This window comes from Zootermopsis nevadensis, unplaced genomic scaffold (assembly GCF_977971745.1).
Source record: "Zootermopsis nevadensis isolate Lab colony 2312 unplaced genomic scaffold, Znev_1.0 Znev_ptg000020l, whole genome shotgun sequence".
NCBI lineage: Eukaryota > Metazoa > Arthropoda > Insecta > Blattodea > Termopsidae > Zootermopsis > Zootermopsis nevadensis.
The window spans coordinates 5,798,121-5,822,235 of NW_028259152.1; the positions used below are offsets into that span (position 1 = coordinate 5,798,121).

At 38.1% G+C, this 24,115-nt stretch overlaps 2 protein-coding genes and 2 long non-coding RNA genes across 5 annotated transcripts in view; 3 read left to right on the forward strand and 1 right to left on the reverse strand.

Moving 5' to 3' along the window:
• LOC110827709 (protein bric-a-brac 1) overlaps positions 1-24,115 on the reverse strand; it is a 456,379-nt gene that overhangs the window by 286,474 nt on the left and 145,790 nt on the right. The window lies entirely within an intron of this gene.
• Positions 1,784-9,596, forward strand: LOC110827719 (uncharacterized). Its single transcript, XR_002542462.2, has 3 exons — positions 1,784-1,942; positions 2,509-2,585; positions 8,568-9,596. It is a non-coding gene; the product is annotated as an uncharacterized LOC110827719 (long non-coding RNA).
• Positions 9,959-16,944, forward strand: LOC110827710 (uncharacterized). Its single transcript, XM_022059622.2, has 3 exons — positions 9,959-11,710; positions 13,258-13,313; positions 14,926-16,944. The coding sequence occupies exons 1-3, from the start codon at positions 11,690-11,692 to the stop codon at positions 16,580-16,582; spliced, it is 1,734 nt and encodes a 577-aa protein (XP_021915314.2). The 5' UTR covers positions 9,959-11,689; the 3' UTR covers positions 16,583-16,944.
• Positions 20,718-23,903, forward strand: LOC147873271 (uncharacterized). Its single transcript, XR_015535950.1, has 3 exons — positions 20,718-20,866; positions 21,647-21,708; positions 22,812-23,903. It is a non-coding gene; the product is annotated as an uncharacterized LOC147873271 (long non-coding RNA).

A 24,115-nucleotide genomic window follows, 5' to 3' on the forward strand; every position in this document is an offset into this window, starting at 1 on the left:
GCTGTTTTCGTTTACACACTGAGTCTCTATGTTCCTAATAAGTTCTTTATCTACTAAGGGAAATGGAGGGTAAATCAAGAACAGGATACTGAGTAAAGCATTTTTGTCTAAATGCCCAGACTGAATTCGAGATCCACTAAGTCTTCCATCAAATGGGGACTTATTCCACGGACATAAAACGGCCAGGACATGAAGCCAAACACTCATATACATCTTTATCCAGTGTAAGAATGCGCAGAGATCTACCTACAGTCTTCCTTAGGCCGTGATTAAGTGATACTTAAGTACAGGCTCAAGTTATCCTTCACTTTGTGAATGAGGAAGAATCAGAAGTACGAAGAAAATTAAACAATCAGAAGTTCTGTATTTTGCAGTTTTCACGTAATATCTCAACGATAATTATATCCAGGAGGATTAGATGAGCGTTTATGTAAAATACAATGAAGTCTTCTTGGGCGATCAGCCGCGCGAGATCTTCTCTGCTTATCAGCAGACACCGAAACGTTGGATTACATGGCTGTTCTCTCACAGCTGGTCGTCCGAGAAGACGTAATTGAATTCAGGAGCTGTGAAAGATTCAAATCATACATGGGCGGGTATGTAGAACGCATGGGGTATTCAAAAACGTCCGAAGCAATTTTCCAATTTTTGTAACACTCATTCCATGCCTTCCGCATGACAAAACGGAATTATCTATGAAAATAAGGCTACCAGTTTTTATTGCAAATAACGCTTCTGTTTTCGATATTCCTACACATAAATATTAGTATTTGAAAATTCTGCAGTAAGACTGTAAACAGTAATTTTCTTTCGGATTTTGTGCATCACCCTTGAAAAATCCCGATCACAGTCGTTGAGTTAATTATACCATATAGGAAATTAAACGAAATTTTTCTTGTCTTCCAATCGATTTCAAACTAATTAAAAACTATATGTGTATGCTTCAGATTTTGAGTAACATCTGCCTAAGAATATACGTAATATATCTACTGTATCTAAGACACATTATCAAAAATATGACTGAAAGAAGTGAAAATCTCATTTGGGCCTTGCATGGTTTGTCCTCTTGCTATAAACAAAATTTTCCTTTCTCTGTTTCAAGGTTACTCTTCGTCTAATCTCCTCTGCAGCATAACTTTGATGAGACAATCATTAATCTTGTTCCTTTTAACGAGGTCATGTTTATGAGTGACAGAAATAAGAATATTTTATTCTTTACTTTATTGGAACTGATGATATGAATGCTATGTGATATCCTCTAGAAGTATTAACATAATATTACTATTTTCATTAAACACAAAGAATTCAACTCTTGGCGGCTTATTACGAACATAACCGACTACTTGAAAATCATATGTAGGATAAAGAGCTTATATACTTTTAAGCTCGGGAGCAAAACATGTTAACTTTTTTAACTGAATGGAGTATTACAAAGTTTGTTAGTGTTCTCCATGGAGTTAATTAGTTGAACTGCACCTTAAAAACTGGGGGCCGAAGGAGTGCCGGGCGTCCTTCGTCGGAAAACACGTTGCCGTTTTACCAGACCGTAAATCAGGAAGGTCGTGAACAAATAATATTTATTTTTCGTTACTTAAACTACAGCTCTAGGTTTTATAATTTCACTTTCTTTGTGACAAACTTTCGTTTGGAGTTATTCGGTAATTCGTCTGCCAGATGCTGTCATCCCCACCCTGTGCGTACTCTCTAATCCCGTTTCAGCCAGTAGTGAGAGTTACCAGATGAAGCGCAGTTATTTCTTCCGGGGATCGTTTGTACAAACACACCTCACGCGGTCCCCCACCAGAGCTATCACCAGTCAGTGGCGTCTATAAATACAAGTGCACGCGAGATGTTGACCACTTGCATTGCAGACTTCTGATACAAATTCTTGCAACCTGCAAGATCTTTTCTTTTACTCGCTAACATGAAAATTGACTGCGCGGTAAGTATTTATGTCTTTGTTATACGTGTATCATTCTTAGGGCTTAATTTCGGATGCAGAAACAAGCTACGAGGACTAACATCGTTGATTTAGAGCATTAAGTGTTATTTGATTTCAAGGGAAGTGAAGATTAACTACGATGGATTTTCGAATGCTGACGGAAAAAAAACAGTCCTATTTAAAAGAAAAATGGTGTTTAGTGACTTGGACCGTAATTTATATATATATATATATGTATATATACACATATTTATATAAATTTGAACGGATTGTTTATTATATTATAGCTACAACATTTAATTTATTTGATGTTTGTTTTTAACAAATTCATTGTAAATTTTGAGACTAGCAAGTAAGCTTTTTTTAACTATATAATGTTCATTCTTGTGCCGGAAAATCTTTGAGTGTTCGGAATAACGGTATCCCTGTTTTAAAAAGTTTTGTCTACATGAAAATGTCCATGATTCCATTTATATTCTACAAGAAAAAATGAAAAAAATATTTGTTTACGGCCAGAAACAATATTTTGCATGAATTAAAATATTAAAACGTTTGTTCTCTTGCAGCTCGCCTTCGCGTTCTGCATTTGTCTCCTCGCTCGATATGCTGAAAGAATCATGTTGCCAATGTTTGTGACCAGGATGTAAGTACCTCAACATCAGTAGGACTCTCACACGTGCCATGATACCAGTGTCTCGCGATCCAAAATAACAAAATGTATCTAGTATGTAAGATTTGAGGTTTCCACAGCGGTGAGTATGAAGATTTCTGTCTTTCATCGCCCTGATGATGGAGGTAGTATGACCTCTGAAACGTTGGTAAACATCGACCAGACTCCACAGCGCAACAACCCAGAAGACAGAAATCTTCATGTATCTTGTATTCTTCAACAAATATTAGGATGATGAAGACAGGAAGGACGAGAAGGCAGGGGCACGTAGCGCGCATGGGGAATATGAGAAATGGGTACTACATTTTGGTTGAAGGAAAAAGAACTGGGCGTAGATGGGAAGATAATATTGGAAGGTATCTTCGGGAACCAGAGTGTGGACTGGATCAATTTGGCTCAGATCAGGGTCCCGTGGCAGGTTCATGTAAATACGGCAATGAACCTCCAGGTTCCACAAATTGCAGAGAACTTCTTTACTGGCTTAGAGACTATCAGGTTCCCAAGAACGCCTCTGCTCCTTGAACTTAGTCAATGTAAAACATTGTTTGAAGTTTTTTAATGCACAATTTTTCGTGTTGGTGGACTCTTAACCATTACGACTTTATGGACCGAAGTAACATTAACAGTTAAAAGAAGGATTTCACGAGGTTCATGCAAGCATAATTGATAATATCTTCCTTAACAAAAAAACTCGAATAGAAAGCAAAGGTTGTCTAACTGGAAACAGGTTCTGTCCTGTCTAATAATCAACAGTTTTACTGGAGATTTAAGTCGTTGGCTTCCTACAACACTTTCTAACCGTTCTTTGTACGAAGTACATAAAGTGAATGCATAATGGCGAAGCTATATTATTCTGCCTGTACTCTTGTTTTGTTTCGCAAATAAAATGGCAGTTGTCAGTGACCTTCAGCATAGGGTTGAGGCGAATTATTTAAATATTAAATTGGCTTACGTTAAATACATACAACTTTGTCAGATTTTCAAAATTTACTCGTAGTACAGATTCCGACATGAGCAGCTAATCGAGACTGCTTGTTCATTTACATTCAAAATGTAGACAGGTCTAATTGTATTATATAAGCCTTCTGTTCACCCTTATATTTAAATCGTCACACGTGCTTTTATTTTTGCTACACTTATTCACCGAACAGGATTTAAATAATATTCTTTGTCTCTGTTCATAATGCTTAAACCTATCTTCAGAATTGCTGCACTGTACCTCCGTACTAAAGTGCAGAACGACACTTACATTTTGTACGCAATTTTTCATAAACAAAGATTGAAGAAGTTTCTCAGCTTTATATCAGATTTTCATATACATACATAGATACGGACTTATATTAAGAAAGCCGCCCAATCATTGTTTTAATTACAAGATAAAATACTCCTACTACTTCATTTTAAACCAGAATCGATTAGAAGAATTGAGTAAAATTAGATATGACTTTATTCTAGGTTATTGCGCCGTGTAGTCAGGTAGACGTTTGCCGACGTTTCAGAGGTCCTTGCTGCATCCATCATCAGGGCGATGAAATGTCAGTAAACGTCTAGCGCACTACACGGCGCAACAACCCAGAAGACAGCCATCTTCAGACTCACCACTGCGAAAACCTCAAATCCTACTTAGTGCAAAAGTGAATTAAATTTCAGACTGCGTGTGTCTTCATTGCGATGTTATATGACTCTCTAGTATTAACGTGTGGACAACCACAATCTCAGAGTTAAACGTTATTTTATATACACTTGTTTTTGAAGGCATAAAATAAATAACAGATGTCTTCAGATCATTATAACCAACATTATTGTAAAAATTAATGAACCTGATTCAGACAGGAGAGAGTAAAAATGCCTCACTCATGTTCTTATGTTCAGCCTGAAAGAGGGAAAGTAAAAGGAAGTTTTTAGTTAACTTTGCTGATTTATCATTACTACTGTTACATGATTTAAGTCATAAGCCGATGGCCTCAGGCACAAGGCAGAAGAAATAGAAAGTATACATTTGTTATCATCTTGGTGCTGGTGAGAGACCGTTGGCATTCTTAATTCAAATATTAAACTGAGAGAAAAGTTCTGTGATTGGAATTTCAGAACTAGTGTTTGGAATTAGGTTCTACTGCGCCCCATTCGCTAACAAGGAAAATACATTTAAACAAAATTAGCATACGCACATGTAGTCAACATGAAGCCGGCACACGATGCAGTACAAATTCTCCAAGAGAATACATGGATGACTAAGTCATTCTAGGCTTTTCGTAAAACAGTCATCATCCGAATTACTTTGAGAAATACTAAATATACAAATATAATAAACCATAAATCTAATCGTCGCTAAATATTATCGTGGCAGGATGAAGGTTTAAGTGTATAGACCAAATTGGCTTTGGATAGGGCTCAGTGGCTTGCACTCGTGAAATTGATAATGAGTTCTGGTATTCTGGTTCCTTAAAAGCCGAAGAACTTCAACTTCCCCATTCAGTCAGCTGGTTAGTCAGTTACAGAATGGCGTTTAGGTAAGCGGGATACTGAAATTCGCGTCCTACCATCATCCTTCTAGTGTCGAGGTTAAAAATATGTGAAACTATACCTCCACTCCCCCATACGACTACATGGCATGTTGTTTAGTTAAGTATCAGGAACAACTTTACCTCTTAACTTACACACCAGCCTCCGTTCCGGATTTTGAACTCAGGCCAATGGTCTTTGTACCCTAGCACCTGACAGGGAAAACAACTGTTACAGATGTGAACGATAATGAAACGGATATGTAGGCCCCTCGAGGCACGTCTGAAACCAGCTGAAAGAGAAAGTTGGAAATCCGGTTGGTACCTTCTGAGGTAGCCTAACAAAACGACTTGGACGAGTCTTGAACCCGTCTGCGGTAATGCAGGAGAAAGTGAAGTCAGACATTTAGCCAGGTACTTGAACATTCTCCTGACGTAAAGCGTAATGTTCCCGGCAGAATGTCAGCCCATAAAAATGCTGTTTGCATAATAAAGCTCCGAACGAACATAACAGTAAAGTTGATGCTTCTGAGTTGTGTTGTAAGACTGTGAAGTGTTGATTTTGACGTGACAGGGATAGAAACAGAAGGACGGCGATAATTACACAATAAGGAGCTTCTTAACTTTTACTGTTGATTTAATATTATTATTATTAAGGTGGAGAGGGCTATAATGTGCGGGGAGTTGAGAAGTGCATACAGATTCTGGTAGGGAAACATGAAATAAAGAGATCACTTAGGAGACCTAAGCGTAGATGGGAGGATGACATTAAAATTAATCTAAACAAATATGTGTGTCTCTGTGGGAGCGGACTAGACTCATCTAGCTAATAGCAGAATACAGTGACAGACATCTGTTATGTGTTATAACCCAACAATGCATTGTAGCCAACAGATCTGGACCTGGTCCAGATCTGAGGCTGGCTTAATCTGGGAGGGAGGGCCAACAGATAGGCTTTATTTTCTTCCTCCGCCTAATTCTTACCTGAAGACGGAAGCATAATCCAGCTTTCGAAAAGTTGTTCTATTTTTTTCATAATTTAAGAAGATGGCAAAGTCCTAAAGAAAATTTTTACATTTTGATTCTTAGAGTTTGTTACTACGTCACGTAAGGATATTATTACTGTTTAAGTAACCTATAGATTCTGACTATGTTAAATTTGTCAGATGTGACTTCAGAGGTTGAAACTGTTGTCAAGTTTGTAGTTGCTGACAAATACACAATATTTATAAATTTTTCCAGGTACCGGAGTGTCTGTCTGTAACCATCTTTATACCGTATTTTTAGTTTCAATAGTCCATTGTCAAAGTAAAAGGCAAATTAAAATTTTAGCACGACCGTCGTTTTAGGATTTGATGTTTACACGGCGGTCAGCCCTGATGACAGAGGCAGCAGTATGACCTCTGAAATGTTCTTAAACATTTACCATACTACACGGCGCAACTACCCAGAAGACAGAAATCTTCATACTCACCGCTGTAAAAACCTCAAATCATACAACTGGTACAAAGTTTACTGGTAGGAGTATTCTCAAATACTCAAAGGAAAAGTCTTTCCAATGCAGCTTTGTCGAAGAATTAACAAATCATCGAAACCTCACGAAAGGAAATATCCTCTGTCTCATTGTGTTCTGTTTGTTAATCGAACGATGTAAAGTACAGCAGAAAAGAAAATTAAACTGTAGGCAACTTATTCGACACAGTTGTAAGCTGTATAGTATACTTACAGGCGTCGAAAGAAATTTTATCTGAACTGAATGACAGAACAAATAATGCCAAGAGCTAGTTAAATTAATAGATTATATTCTATCTGAGTTGGCTTGGGAAGGTCACTGACTATTTTGACATTTTATTGATTTCCTTGAAGGTATAAGAAGACAGAACTATCTCCATGGAGAAAAATCGTTTGTGAGAAGCTAACAGTCGTTTAGCGGAAATGAAAGTTCATTGCCGTGTTTACAATAGCCTGCCACTGCACATAATGTGAAGGATATGGAATTACTGACAGCAAATCTAATTCAAAATAATATTGATTTGGAGTGAGCTCTCTCGCTTTTAAAATCACTACAGTTGTCATAAATTTTCTGAGTGAAAGTAACTTTCATATGTCCACAAATGCATCTTTCAGATTGTTACAATTTAATAACGTCGAATTTATCATATGAGGTTCAACGTGTCAATAAAATGGGAAGTATAATGTAGTAAAACGTTCTTTCCACAGATGGCACTGTATTCGTAATTCACTCTCCTGTAGCGATCGCGAAGACAAGGAAGTTTGACCTGAAGGGATAAGCGCGGCACGTGGCGACACCGCACAGGCAACGCGAAGCAGGAACAATTTCGGCATGCTGCTTGGCACGCACAACAGAAAGCATAATGCTCTGTTATCAAACAGTCCACCTCACCAATTAAATAACTTCTTTAGCTTCTCCCAATTACGTCGATTTTTAATTTTGGTAAAAGCATAATATAATATGCGGTTGAAACCCACATAAGGTATTAATTAACGCTTCGGGCTCTAAGGCAATATCCTAGGTAAGCGATAAGAAGCGAGCTGTGCGAGCTGCTTAAGCAGCATGGGGTGTTATATAACATAAGGGAATCGCTTGTAGTGTCCTTCGTGAGAGAAACACACGGCCTTCCTGCGCATGCCCCTTCCGTGTACTGCACAGGCAGATCTTTCTTGCGCATGCGCCTTACTGGTCAGCGTAGCGACCTGCGCGAAAATATCAAAATATTTGATCTCGGAATCCGGCCGCTTTACTCTCCTGATCGCTTCGCTGTAACCTAGGACAGCACCGCACAAACAGCCAGTTTGATATTTCCGCTTCACCCACGCAACTCGCACCGCTCGCATTTAATCGCTCACGTAGGACACCGGGTAAGCCTATACCAGCCCATTCTCCTTCAGTTCTACGAAACTACGAAAGGGATAGGGTCTAGTGGTGGACTTTTGTGACGACCATGGGAATCTTCGGGTTCCGTGAAAGGCGGGGAATATCTCGACCAGAAGAATTACTATAGCTTCGTAAGAAAAGAATGTGCCCCAAGACGCCAGTTACTTAGACCAAAAATGGTGGGCAAATTTAATGTTCTGAAATCAAATACTGAGAGTTGTAACGAGACGAAAACGATTCTGTACATTTTTACTTATCAGTCATCTTGTCTCGTGATGTGGGTCTGTGTTCGTTTCAAAGAAAGAGCGTCGAGATATAAATCAAAGACACAATCATAAATTTTTATGCAGTAGACTGACGCCGTATGGAATGACAACCTTATGACAAGAACTCTGATTACGAAACTCTGCACTTTTAAGGTATCACACGCGGAATAAAAACTGCTGGTGGAATTTCACAGGCTTCCAAGAATTCTTTTGCGGCACTGTCCGGCAATTGATAAATCTATTAGCTAACCAGTCATTAAAACTGGATCTTAACATATTTTGCTTGTTTCAGTCTGAAGTCGATTCAGTTATCTCCCGAAGAGTTCAAAGCGTCACAAGAACAGCGTCACGTAAACGAGTATCAGCAATTGTACACATCTTACCGCGAACAGCATGGATGAGGCGACATCTGAAGGATACAGTCGAATCACTAGCGCAAGGGGACAACTGGCATGATTTCAACACAATGCGCCTGCTATATAGCAGCAAAAAAGTGGTAATCTTATCATGGAGACAAAGAAGATATTAAAAATGTTGATATTATATGAATGCCATAACAAAGATGACTCCGTGAACAATGTATGTATCAAAATTAAGACAAGGTGGTTAACATATTTTAATATTCTGACCAAGTTTGGGTTGCAGCCTTTACCATAGAATAAAAGAAAGGACCGTTACATAGAAAATATATTTTTCTTCAGAACTGTCTGATAATTAAATGCCATTAACATACAAAGGAAAAGCGACAAAATTATTTCAACGTTACAGTGACCTTTCGGAAATTTAAGTTAGTAACTTTTAGAAGATCAAAGCCTTCATTTGTGCCCCTGTCCTGAAATAAATGAGATATTGTTAATGTAACAAATTTTGTAGATTTATAAGAAGCACTTATTAAACAATTTCCCTAAAATGTGGAAGTTGTTTAGGCTATAAACTGTACAAACCGGTGCTGTTGCGAGCAAATGTTAATGAAAATATTATTTATTTGCATAAAATTTACGTCACCACCAAATCATTAAATGTTACTCAATATTAGTTCTTAACTATCGTATTTAAGTTGTCTTGGTTATTTAACGTCGAATGGCAGGATGTTCTGTAAATAATGAATCGTAAAGGATGTGAAAGGAAGCGACATGAACCACAATGTGTTAAGTACGGCTAACATACATAGCGCAGCCTCTCTAGTGAAACACCAAAGTAATGCTTGAAATCATGTCATTACTCCAGATTGTTTTTCTGTACAAAATAAGAATATGTTAATAAATTTATATGTAAATATATATTTTATGTAAAAATGATAAAATACAGAAATAGATAAATATATTATTCGTTATTTACTGGTAGGCGACGATTATTTACTGCGAACTCTGCAATTATACACAACAAACCGTATACCACAACATCTATGTAATTATTAATGGTGTGTAATGTGGCTTATTTATAATTGAAGTCCTTAGTATAAGGTCCTTCCTTCAGTCTGCCTAGTTTATTTTCTGTTTAGTCTGCTGGGTGGAAGGAACATAATGACCAATGACTTCTAACCCTAATTTAAACCCTGAAAATTGGTGCACAGCGTTCATCCAAACTTCTGATATACACACAGAAGAACACATGGCAGAATAACCCAGAATATTATAAATACACAACATCTAAAATCTTGTGTTAGAACATTTATGCTACAGTAAAGTCAAAATTATTCGAACACAGTAAAACTCCAAGTTCTTATTATAATGAAAGAATAATTTGTTGAGACAGAATGAATCAGCAGAATTTCTAAACCACACACTACCATCATTTAAGAGAAAATGCTATTGTCAAATTCAGTAGGATATTTTTAAATTTCAGGCAAGGTAGCAGGTGTCAGAGAGCCAGTCTCGTCGTCCCTAATTCATTGCGATTACCGCCTTTTAAAATAAAACTCAGTTTATTCTGTCCACACTGTAAGCATAACGAATCGTTCATGCCTATAGAACATTCTGACAAATTGGTCTCGTAGAAGTAAAGACGTGGAGTGGAATTATATCATCAGTGCTGTCTGTCTACTCCTAATAGTATAATTGCCACTGTACGCCACTCTTGACTGTACGAGGCCTCCCTTCATGCGATGCAGATGAAGTAAACAATGGCTAATTCTTTCGAGACCAATTCATATTCAGTCTTTCAATTCATACTGGGACAACATTAAAGATGATCAATGCATAGTCAACACTAAGCACGAACTGAAAAGGAAGTACATGTAACGCAATTTCCATTGACTTCCTGAAAATTCAAGTCAGCTGAGACCTCTTGTTCAAGAGCAGGATCACGTTTGCGAATTAACAAAATGTGAATTATATTATATGGACAGACTTAGACTTTCCTTGACAATGCCTTTGGCAATTTAATGTAAGCTTTAACTTCCATTAAATTTACAGCCAGTAATGGCGTCCAGAGACGCCAGGTCATGCTTTCTTCTTTCGTACAGCCCGGGGGTACGAACAGCTCTACAAATCAGCTTGATGTTAGCAATAGCAAGTAAGTAGGGCATGATATCATGACAGAGAATAAAGGATTGTAATCTCGAGCTTTCAAAGAATTAGTCTTTAACAACACACGCGCACAACACATGTTGCATTACTAAGCGGTTTCCAGTCAGATTTTGGATTTCGGGGTCAAAGAAAGGTACTTTTTTAATATGAAGTCAGTAGGTTTAATCTTTTTACATTTATCGTATGTTAACTGACTAGTTAATTAGCTAAGTAACCTACTAATTCGATGGAACAGAGTTATTCTTAGAAGCCAATAAGTACCTAGTTGTTCAATAAATTCCACGCTCTCTTATGGAACCCAAAGGCTATTTATCCTGTTCACAGTAGTTCGCCACTGGATCATATTTTGGTCAGTAAAAACTAGCCTATACCCTCTTTAAAATCCATTTTAATATTATATTACTATATACGACAAAGTTTCCCAAGCTGTTCGTGTTTTCAGACTAAAATTTTGTATGAATTTCTCATATTGCCAGTTCGTGCTGCATATCCAACCCATTATATCCTCCTTGATTTAAACATTTTAATGACTGTTTTTTCACAGTGGAAATTGTGGAGCTCTTCATTTATATTTAAAATATATTTTAGAGAAAAAACTGAAATGGGAAACGTGCGCTGGTTCGACTTTAAAGTACTAAATATAGAAAACCAGTTCCAAATTAGATTAGGAATGTGTGTCAAGGTACGAAGAGTAGCCCAAAAAAGAGATTCGAAGATGACTGCAAAGAAGGGAGGACGACGCAGTGACCTGCATCATACACCCCCTCCACCCGCCTATTGGCGACGGCGAGGCTATAAAGAGAGTCCGGGCGGAGAGAGGACTTCTTGGTGCAAAAGAGACTGAGATGGGCGGAAGTGCTTCCCTGGAACGTGTGACGCAGCAACAATGTGGATCTCGGCGGCTGTGGTGAGTGACACTATCAAAGCCGAGGCCTACTTTAAAGCCTTAAGGGTTCCTACATTATTTTTCAAAAGCAATACAAACCGATTTTGAATAAAATCAACAATAAGGAAACTCTTCTGAAGAAATTAAATTATTATTTGAATATCTGCTGTAATAATAAAACGTAGACTCATAATTATATTTTTCTGTTCAAAGTTCAAGTATCAAGTCGTAATTTTACAAACTATGAAATTAGAAGCGAAATGGTGCCCCAAAAAGTTTTAGATCAGAACTTAGTTTCCCGTGTCACGTCTAGAAACATTGGCTGTGAAATGTGGTTGCTCACTTCGAGGAAAGAACTTAGTTTGAGACTTTCACGTCACGTCGAGGAAGACATTTCTACTTAAGAGAGACGATTTAAGGCTTTGATGAAGCTACATATTTTATAATTTTTAGCCTTCATGCAATATTATTGTGTTAATGGAAAGAGAGGAAGTTTTTAACGACACTCTAACAAATGCTACGGTTATTTAGCATCGAATGATGTAAGAGATAATGAATGCGGAGAGGAATAAGTCGTGGCCTATTTAAAGGTAGTATCTGGGCGTTTCTCTGGAGAAACTGATGAAAACAGAGAATTATCTGCATACAATGTGTCAAAGGTCGAGATTCAAACCGTTCACCGCTTCATCTGACCCAAAACTTGGCTGGAAGCAAATGTAGCTGTTTCATTTTATCGAAGACAAACGTATATGTATAGTCAATTTTCACCGATTAAGGGGGAAATGATTGGTTTTCCATATAGCACTAACAACAGCATTAAGTACTTTTAGCAGTAATTAGTATGATGCGAATACGTTATCACATGTGTGATTCAAGGTTTTCCTGGCGACATAAATTTATATTTGATGTTGGGTTGCTGTGCCATGTAGTCTTTTGGTTCTATAGTATGTTTCGGAGGAACTGGCTGCCCTCGGTCAAAGGTCAAACATCACAACCTAAATTTATAAGATGTAATATTGTAACCTTTCAGATCGAAGATTCGTCAAGGGCAACCCTCAATCCATAATCTCTTTCACACAGGCCTACACTCTTAGGCTGCTTCCCACCATAGGCCTATAGCTGAAGATTTCAAATGTAACCTTTTACAAAGATATAAAAGACATTAAATTTTACATCGTGTGAGGCTGGCTTACTAGGCTCGTGTTGATGGAACGGTCATTTTTCTGTACACATAGCAGCCTTCTGCTTTAACAAACATCCGTAACTTGAAATGTAAAGTTCTGCCAATATTTGTAAGTATCTCGGGAATATGTAATGAATGCGAAAATCTCATATTCTTGTTTCCTTTATCGTGTGTGCATGACATCAAATCTAATAGTCCTTGACATGTTTTTTTGAATATTTTCCAAGACATCGGGGCCCTGAAAGATCTGCGTAGAAAACGCAGGTGCTTCTACAACTCTGAGGCAAATCACTGTTTACACTGTACAGTAAACATCATCCAGCAACGACAAGCCAGTTAAAGAGAGACGATGTTTGTGCCTGAACCTTTGCCCTGCCTGTTTCAGGTAACACTGATTGCCTTCACGCTCCTGGAGCCGGCTGAGGAGGTTGAAGCAGGACAGTAAGTATATATGATCTTTCCAGAGTCAACTCCTAGAAGATGTTCGTAGCCTCGTAACCGACTTGGCAAAGATATTACCTGCATTTTATGGAACTATCAGGTTAATTATTATGTTTACGAGTACCCGCCACTGAATAAAAACTTGATCCAGACTAATCTGTTCCACATCTTAACGCTCAATTTCTGAAAATTCTGTTTTATATTATCATGATACCTCACATGCCCTACAAACACTCAAACCATATTTAAGTTCCATTTTAATATTATCCTCCCATCTACACTTACTTCTCTCTAATTGTTTCCCCCACAGGGTTATATAACTATAAAAATAAATGTATCTTCTAAACCACGCGTACTACATGTCGCACCCATCCCATCATCCTCAACTTTTCCACATTAATTCTACAATTTGGTGAGGAGTACAGATTATAAGTTATAAATGACTTTGTCCTGTTTTTTTTTTGTCTCTTAGGAATTCCCAACTTAAGAAACAAAGAAAAATAAAGAGAAAATTACTAAATTGATGACAGTTTTCGTGGATGTCTTCAACACAGCTTACGGTTCCTTTTAAGCCCTGAGAGAACATGAAGTATGGCAGAGGTCAGATTCCATACTGAGTGAAAATGAAGTATTTAAATGTAGGTTTAGGAAGCAGGAAAAGGAGGCCATGGTATTGAAGCCTGTCCGAATAAAAGGGGGCCAGTAAAGCGTAGAAAGTTCCACACAGTAAGGATTTATATTTCTAGTCAAAACATCTTCGAATATTGGGACCCACTTGCAGTACGAAAAGTTATGGAAGACATGAGATCTTAATTATTAGAGCTTCAGCATCCGAGTGACCTGTTATCTACGTGTTAACATATTTGTCGAGGATGTTAACAGATTAATCATCAGAAAAAGCCTGAAAAATAACTGAAATTTATCTCTCAGTGCACTGTGCAGCTACAGAACTCTAGACAGAAGTAAAATGCGGAATAATCGTTCATTTGATGTTACAATCTAAGTACTTGCATTTTTTAACAGCCGTGTAAATGCCCACGAAAATCCACCGACTCTCTTCTGTATTACTCTTGAAATTAAGTTTGCTATTTCGGTTAGCGCATGACATGATTTTCTGTTTTATTCTTTTGTCCAGGTACTTCACGCATTTTTATGTAATGATGGTATTTTTTGTTCATGTAACGTGAGAATTTTACCTGAAGTTAAAAAGCCAGTGAAGACATTCTTCACCTTTTATGGAACCCGAAAATTAATTACTTTTAATAAAAACACAGCATCTGTCAGTATCCTAAGCCAAATAATTCCAACATTTTAATATTATCCCCATAGTTTTTCCATGTCTGAGACCAGGTTCGACGGTGAGCTCTTGTGAATATGATAGTAGACTATAGGTTTAATAAAATTTGGAGTGTTTCTTAAAGAAGTGAGTAACTATTAGCTTTTCAGTAAGGCATTAGCTTTTGATGACACGCATACCCGAAGCTCAGAAAATAATAATAACAAAATTTATATTTCCTCAGCTGCATATGCATTAACAAAACCTTCCTGTGGAACTTTTAACTGAATGTGTAATAATGTTTTCTGACGGTTGAGGCGCTAAACATTGTTGCAGCTCCCGGCTAGTGATCCACACGCCGCAGCGGGTAAAGGTCATTCACAGGTACCACACATCAGAGCGCTACGCGAAGAACTACAAGTACGGACACGACTACAGCCACAAGCCCAGGAAACTCCACCGCAGTAAGAAGGGTCGGGGTCGACGAGGGCGCTACAGGAAGCGCTACCTCAGGAAGGTAGGGCGCAGGACACCGTTCACCGGCGGCAAGAGCTACGGGATGTATAACTACGCCAAACACTACAGAAACTGGGCACCTCAGCGCAGACCGCATGCAACATATCGACAACACACGTACTTTCCCATTCAAGACAGCCAGGAGGACGGTGGACACCATGCAGATTCTAATTATCACGATGGCGAAGATTCGAGCAAAGAGTCGAGACCTTTCGAGAACGAAATTCGTGCAATTGATTACTACGCGCAAAGAAACGGGAACTATGACAGACACGAAGTCAGCAAAAGCAGCACATGGCACCAAGGCAGTCAGCATGATGACGTCAACAAGAACGCTTTTCTTTCAGACAACCCGTCAGGTTGGAGCCATAATCAGGGTTACTCTACACTGCCCGAATTTACCAACACCCACACTTCATCTGGAAGCCACAAATTTCGCTCCGCTGCCGGGCAAGAATTTCGGATGATCAGCAACCAGAACCCTGGGGAAAACCAGAGGTTTCCATTAAAGAACCAGAACTTCGAAGATGGGCAGGAGTTTCGATTAAATAACCAAAACCCCGTGGGCAACAAGGAATTTCGATTTAACCATCAGAACTTCCAAGATGGGCAGGAGTTTCGATTAAATAATCAAAACCCCGTGGGCAACAAGGAATTTCGATTTAACAATCAGAACTTCCAAGATGGGCAGGAGTTTCGGTTCAATAATGAGAACAGCGCGAAAAGACAAGATTTTCGGTTTAAAAATCAGAACTTCGGGGCTGATCAGGAGTTTCGATTAAAAAATTATAACTCTGGACACGGACAAGAATCGCGACTCAGTGTTCAGAATTACCCTTTTCTGCAAAATACGCAATTAAACAGCCATAAGTTTGGGAGTGGACCAACTTCCGCTGTTACGCATGATTCAAGACACAACAGTCAGAATTTTGGGGGCACACACGAATTACAATTTAATACACACACACAAAACAGTGACCAGAAATCGCGATTAAAAGATCAGAATTTCGGGGGCGTGCAGAATCTATGGTACAATACCCAAAATTCTGCCGAGCGATACAAGAATCAAAACTCTGGCAGTGGCGGACGGGACACTGAACCCAGTTTCTCCACTTCCAACGGGAACTCCAACACTAACAGACCTCACACAGGTACAGAACAGAGTCAAAATGGCGCAGATAACTTTCATCCCAATCCCAATTCTGACGATTTGTATTATAAAGCTTTCCGTTCTTTTTCGTTTAGAAGGAATCCCACTCAAAGTGGTACCAAAGCGGGACAATATAATTCTTTCTCAGGAGAAGATGCTTTCAATGCGGGGGTTGTCCCACAGTCTTCATCTCAAAAACACCACAGCAGCGTCACACACAACACCGGACAAAATAAATGGTACAACGACGGAACAGGACAGAACAAGGACCACGATATTGGGTTTTTTGAAGGTCTGGAGGACATTAATGATAAGGCAGGAGTTTAAGGTTGTAAATGAATGGAACAAGATCTTTCTTGAGAAGCTGATACTCACATGTTGCAAATAGCATTACTGCATTTCTGGATTTTGTCCATCGTTTAAAATTCGGAACAGAATATGCTGCGAAAACTGGATGCATTTCTGTCCTCAAATGGAAAAGTGAGGAGTACTTATTGAATTGTATTCGTTAGGCAGAACTAACATCAAGTGTAACGAAAAATATTCGAAGAGCTGCACACTGAAATATTAAAATATTAGTGTTCAATCTAGTCTTTGTTGATTAATGTAAGATTTCTATTTTGTTATACATGTAATAGATTATATTTCAAATAAAGAATATTATTTGTAGTTTCTCACTATGGACCGAAGGTAGACATTTTAATTCAATGTTGACTCTCAGAAGATAGAAAAGAGTTTCGGAAGAAATCATGCCACCAACACTGATCGATCAGAGGGTAAGTGAACAGCTAGGAAAGCTTTTAGGCTTTGAGCATTCATATCTGACAAGTCGGACAGAGTAAGATATTCGTCTTATTTGGAAACTAGCAATTACGTATAGAAACACGCGCAATAAAACACAAAAATAACAATAAAATGTACCTGCTTACCCTCCTCCTTACACATAAATGAAAAAGATATTGATATTTGAAAGCGTCACGACATCGTGACGCGAAATTATTAAAAACTTGACTTTTACTGGCTTTAGGCAATGCCAAATCAGGGCGGATGTTCAAAGACTTCCAGTTTTTTTACAAAATCAATAAACCTTAATTGTGACAACTTTCCTAAAATTGCTTTCCGTTTACTCAGCTTTTAGGACCTACATCCTTTCTTCGTGGTATCGGCGACATTACGATACGTGGTCTCTTAAGTTCATGCACCTCCCATCCACACAATATTTTCCTAACACGTCATATTTATCCATTTACTTATTTATGGTCTATAACGCCACTGTCAGCAGCTCAGACTATACCGCATCGGATTATAGGATTAGCAGTGAATAATGAATTGAAAAGGATATGGAAGGAAGCTATTTACATGCCACCCCCCCCCCCAATCCCAATATTAAATGAGTTCTCAGTAATGTCGCTAGATGGCAGAATGTTATATATTATAGTGCTGATATTGTTCGGCGCACTTTATAAGCAGCCTTGCTTCTAAGGGAGATGCGAAAATAAGACTTACCTTTGAATTCAAAGTATTTTTTTTCAGCGGAAGTTACAATTCTATCTCTTATAGGATTTGAGACGTTCGCGGCGAGTACAATCAATAAAATCTTCTCGGGCAATCAGCCGCGTCAACTGGTTACCGTAGTAAACCGACGTTTCGGGAACCAACTCTGTCCCCATCATTATGTGACTGGATATCTCGGAATGAGCCAGGATAGCTGAGTCAGTATAGTGACTGGCTACGGACTGGGCGACCGGGGTTCGATCCCCGACGGGGGCAGAGGATTTTTCCTCTAGCCTCTGCAACCTGACCGACTCTGGGGCCCACCCAGCCTCCTTTACAATGGGTACCGGGGTCCTTTCCCGGGGGTAAAGCCGGCCGGGGCGTGATGCTGACCACTGACTCCCGTCTAGTGTTGAGGTCAAGAAAGAGAGGAGCTATACCTCCGCTCCCCCTAAGCGCCTACATGGCGTATAGTGGGGCAGCTTCACTTTACTTTTTACTGGATACCTCGGAAGTCGCCTGTGTATATACGACACGTCGGTTTACTACAGTAACCATTTGACGCGGCTGATTGCTCGAGAAGATTTTATTAATTCTATCTCTTGATGAGGTAGACTCCGGCCGCGAAAGCCTCAGAATATGCGATACCGGCTGGAAATCGAAGCAATAACAATAATATTGGCATCAACGACCTCAGACCATCCGATAATTAAAATACTTAAGATGATCAGTAACTTTTCACAAGGACCTACGCCGCGGTCGAGTGCTTAGCATTCCTATGGATATCATTCGGAAGTTCCTACTATGTGTTTCGACTTTGCCTTACATTAAAACTTCATGGAGTTTTATATGCGTATATATACGATGTTCTATCTAACGTCACAAATTTGAAATTACCTTCGACATTCTATTTATAGTTCTTGAGAGAGGCGGGAGCTAATGTACTTTACTAAGATTGGGATTTGATTTATAGAAGAAACAGAATTATCTTCCTTAAACCCTCCTAAACTTCAATCCGAATATTGAACAAATTACAGGTAACTTCGCAAATTTATGTATTCGTTATTTTATTAAATTGCACTTTCCTAATTTCATGAATTAAATGTGTTCTCCTCCGCTGCTACTGTTAAGTAAGGACATTCTTATTAGCTAGTTAAAAGCATATTTAAATTTAATGGGTTATGAATCGAATTTGCATGCTATGGTAGCAGCTGGAAAGCACTGAGTACTTTTGACGACCATGAAGCGAAGAAGAATGAAAATTAAAATAATTTAATATAATTCTATTTATTTGTGGTTTATTAAACGACTCTATTAATAGCTTCGATTATACAGTGCTGAATAATTATTTAATGAACAATATACAGGGTATACACAAAAGAATGGTGCGGTTTGAAAAGCTAATAAAAAAATTATACCAATTATGACGATTACATTCTACAACTGGAATGTACGAGTGCTTCTCAATCGTGTTTTTCCACAGCGCTGGATCGGACATGCTGCTGCAAATGGAGACAACCTTTTCCCTTGGCCACCCCGTTCGCCAGATCTTACACCGTGCGATTTCTTTCTTTGGAGGTTCGTTAAAAACAGCGTTTATGTACCACCATTGCCCACGTCCATCCATGAATTTCGTAATCGGATAACGCATGCATGCTTCACCGGGTCTGGGATGAGTTTGATTACCGTGTGGATGTGTCTCGTATGACCCAGGGTGCACACATTGAAGGATTGTAATTAACGCATGAGAAACGTGGACATTTGCCGCCCCTGACGGTGTATGTTGTGCCCGTGTAAGGTGAGAAATAAATTCTTTATTAACGTTTGAAACCGCACCATTCTTTTGTGTACAGAGTGTATATAAAAAAGAAACGTAAGAAAATGGTCCAAGCCTAATTTATGATACAATCCCGTCATTTGATTGTAAGGACTGAGGGAACCTACGAAAAACCAGTCAGTATATCTTGTTTCAGGGCCTAGATGTGAACATAAAATAAGAAGCTCAAAAACAGGCGTGAAATTTGAAGTTTTCATGGCTATAGAAATTTGGATTAGTAGGCATTTATTGGACAATACATGCATAATATCTGTATAGAAATTCCGTGATGACTATGGGTCGGTCATTTTAAGTTTAATTAATTTCACAGGTCTACAGATGTTTCAAACAGAAACAAATAAGGTGAGAACATGAGTTTTTCATGACGCTGTGAATGTAGATAGCAGATCTCAGTTTTGTTGTGCCGTGTAGCCTTCTGGCAGTATGACAGTATTTCGAAGGAAGAGCTGAAGGAAGACCATCGACTTATAACAAACAATGAGCAGGTAATGTGGTGAAAATGAGTGACGCTTCCTTCCACATTTCTCGCCCTTTACTCTCAGACATTATGTAGATAAGATAGATGACTCCTCTACTGTAGTGTTTCTTAAACGGAGTCTGCAATTAGTGCCTAAGGGGCCCGCGAATTGAGTCTGTTCTAATTCTATACTTCCGCACGGCAGTAAAAGAATGATGAAAACTATACCTTCTATGAATATTTGTTTATTAGTTTATATTCCATTTAATTAAAGGTACGAGATATATTTGGGGAGATAAACGCGGTATCACAACGACTGAGAACAACTGCATTGCTGCGTCAGTCATCATTTCGCCTTTACGACAACAGAGGGTCAATGCCAATGCCGTCTTGGCAATGACTGTTTCTTGCCAACACATGCAACTAAATTAACTTCTACCAGACTACACACCGCGAGAAACTAAAGTCTCATTTATAAAATATATTCCAATGTCATTACAACTTTATTGAACATGCAATCTGATGAACAATTGAACTGTGTCAACAGAGTGAAACGAAAAATGACAGTGCAGTAGAATGATAATGTTCACTTCTCACACTGACTTTCGCTTGTTACTATTTGCATACAAGGAAAAAAAGACGTAAGTGTGTATTATTATCGCAGACGATGGGAATAACGAGATACACGGGAGTAAAAAGCTAGCAGAGTGGGGCGACCGGCCAACATAAAAGCCAAAATCTTCGATAAGCTCCACTCACACGGCGCCACAGACCATCAGGTAGTGATCCACCGAAAACTAAGGACATGAAGCTCAATAGAATGGTAAGATTATCAGAAAAATCGATTCTGTTTTTAAACATAATTTTAAAGAATTTCAAAATTTAAATATCTAGGAGCAAACACAACTTATGTTAATGGTGGCATTCACGAAGGAATAATTTTAAGAAAGAATTTATTTATAATGAAGATTACTTGACTTTTGGGATGCTGCGCCGTGAAGCCTGGTACAAATAACTGGCGTTTGAGGGGTGCTTACTGCCTCCATCATCAGGGAGGATGGAGAAAGCAAGCGCCTCTGAAACGCACCGGTCAGATTCTACGAGACCACACGGCAGAACGCCCCATAAAATAGTCATCTCCATAATCGCTACAACGAGAACCTGAAATTTCACTTTATATATATGTGTGTGCTGAGTTATACAGATGGATAAGAAATCAACATAATTCCAAGCAATTAAAAACAAAGATGCCCGGAAGATATAACGCAGATGAACACGGAGCTACTATACCGATTTTTAGCGCTATTTCGAGGGTTTTTCACTGATGAAAATAATTACAGTCATGCCCATATTGCAAATTTGAGATATTCAATCCCCTAATTTAAAGATAATTTAACAGTTTCCGAAATTAATTGTATAATTATTTTTCGTTCTGTAAAAAAAAAGTCAATTTCATACTCTGTTCGTTCTGAAGTTACTTAGTTACATGAGATATGTAGAACCAACATAAAACATACTACGTTCAGCATGTTTTGTGTAAAGTGATTATAATTTATTTTTATGAAGTATGTTAAACTAATGCTGATCCTGTTTCCACTTTCAGATCGCTAATCTACTCACGCTCCTTGTCATGCTGGCAGCTTTCTGTAATGCCGGCAGCAAAGTGTAAGTCATGAAATTATATGACAGTTCTTAGTAAGAGTGGACTCAAATTTCGATTATAAATATTTTACGAACGTTTTATTTCTGACTCTGTATACGTCACTGATCTCGTTTTCGGTTACTGAAGGCACAATTTTCTTGTCAGAACGAAAATCACACTAGATTCCACATTAAATATTCATATTTCTTTCAATTGTATGACGTTAAAAACATACCATAGGTCTATCATGCTTGAAATACGATTTTCAGATATTAATGAGACCTGTGTTTATGTAATGTACGAATTATTTTTATAACAAGCCCTTTTTAGATAACCAATATGTTTCAAGCACTACACTGATACGGAATTTCATCGAAATACAGACTACAATAGGTCCACATGGCTATACGCTAAATTCATTCACACTACTTCTAGAGAACGCACACAAGTGAGAGAGAGAAATCATGTTACAGAAACGTTACGATAAAGTACATTAGGTCTTATATTTTAAGGTTAGGTGAGAAGCAATGCACAACAACGTTTCGGTTGCTTAAAGAAAAAGATTGTAAAATTGACTAATTTTAAGGGAACGCATCGAAAACGTTCGTGTGGAAGGTAAATAAAGTTCTCATAAATTACTTGCTACGAATAATAAGATAAATGAAAGAACGTTATAGCAGTTCGTGAATTGCTTCTAAATTTGACATTAGTAATTAAGCTTTTGTGAAAATAAGGAGGGGCTAAAATTGAATTTAACATCGATTACTGTTGATAACTTACGGTGTTACATATTATGCTTAAACATAAACGCCATGCTTGCCCAAAGAATTGTTCCCCGTATTGAACCAATGCTATTTCCTAAATTTTTCTGTCTTATTGCCACTAATTCATTATGTACTCATGGTATTAATTCACGGTAGTTTATTTTATTTAATCTAAAAGTACCTTAAGACGCGTGACGTTTAGTGGGACGAAAATTAACTTTATATATATATAATCTGTTATGTTTTGCATTCTGTAAAATACGATCTGTTTCTTGAGAGGAATTTTGGATTAGACTGCCCATTTCATTGTATATCGATTAGCAGAGATGACGTATAAGTAAGGACATATTATTTTCTTACAGAAAGAAGTTGGTGATTCATGTCCCACTTCACATCAAGAAAGTTCACCACACCCACACCGTCTACCAGGTCATCAAGGAGGCTCATCATAAAAATCATGGCGGACAAGCAGCTGATCACGCAAGCCACCATCACTCATGGCACTGATAAATTGTCTTTTTAATTAGCATTTAACTAAACTCGGTATTTTGTCTTTCCTCAACACATGGGGCAGAAACTTACGGCCAGCTACGAAGAAGAAATGGCTTTCTCTGAATTTGGGTGTTCTGTGATTTTTACCCTTTGTATTCAGCATTAACCGTTTAACATCCAGGGGTACGTCAGTCGAACTGCCAAGGGTCTGAGTAGTCATAGTCTCACAGCCGAAATGTGGCAAAAACAGCGAGCGAGTTTATCTTTTACCGACGAAATATTTCTTCCTTACCACCTTAAATTTATGTTTAAACAAATAACTGGCCATGTTAGAAAGGTCTCAAAGGGTCTAAAGTAATCACAACGGACCTTCTTACAGAACAACGTTACGAAGTTTTACGAAGGTGACATCTATTCCTTCCCATTAAACGAAAATCCTATACGACATAAAAAAGAGTGCGTGTTTCTAGCCAAATATGTTTATAAGAAAAATATTTCAATACATATATATTAAAATATGTATAAACAATCGTTAATTTTTTTACTCTGTAATTTTTACACTTAAAATGGAATTCTCTCTGTTGAGCTGAATTTCGCGTGCTCAAGTGTTAACAGTAATAAGACATTCTCGGTGTAATATTAATCGAAAAGAAAAAAAAATAAGATTTTTGAACAATATACAATTCACACAAGAAATTCAACCGTTTCTCCTTCGGGCACAGTTTCCTTCTACATTGTGTCAAGTAGCTTCCGCCGTATTTTGATGGGAGTGGGTAATTTCACCCCTCGTACCGATGGTTACGCCATCATTCTGAACGAAGAACCATAATTACTGTTATTATTCCCTTGGTTCCTTTCAACTCTCTATAATTATCAGCGTTGTAGTCCGTTTCGCCACTTCGCTGTAGAACTTGTAATTTGTCTTGTTTTGTTTTCAATAAATGCTTTTAAAAGCTTTAAAATGTCTCATTTTTCATTATTTGACAGATGAAAAGAAACCTTCACCCACCTTGATGTTATTTAAGGCACGGAAATGATTTAATTTTCGGCATACATCAAGTCTGAGCTCTATAATTTGAACATGATCTGTTTCTGAAGTGTCCAAGGGAGAAAGTAATCAAGAGTTTCATTCTATCGTGTTTCCTCAGAGAGTTATTTCCGAAATTTTAATAGT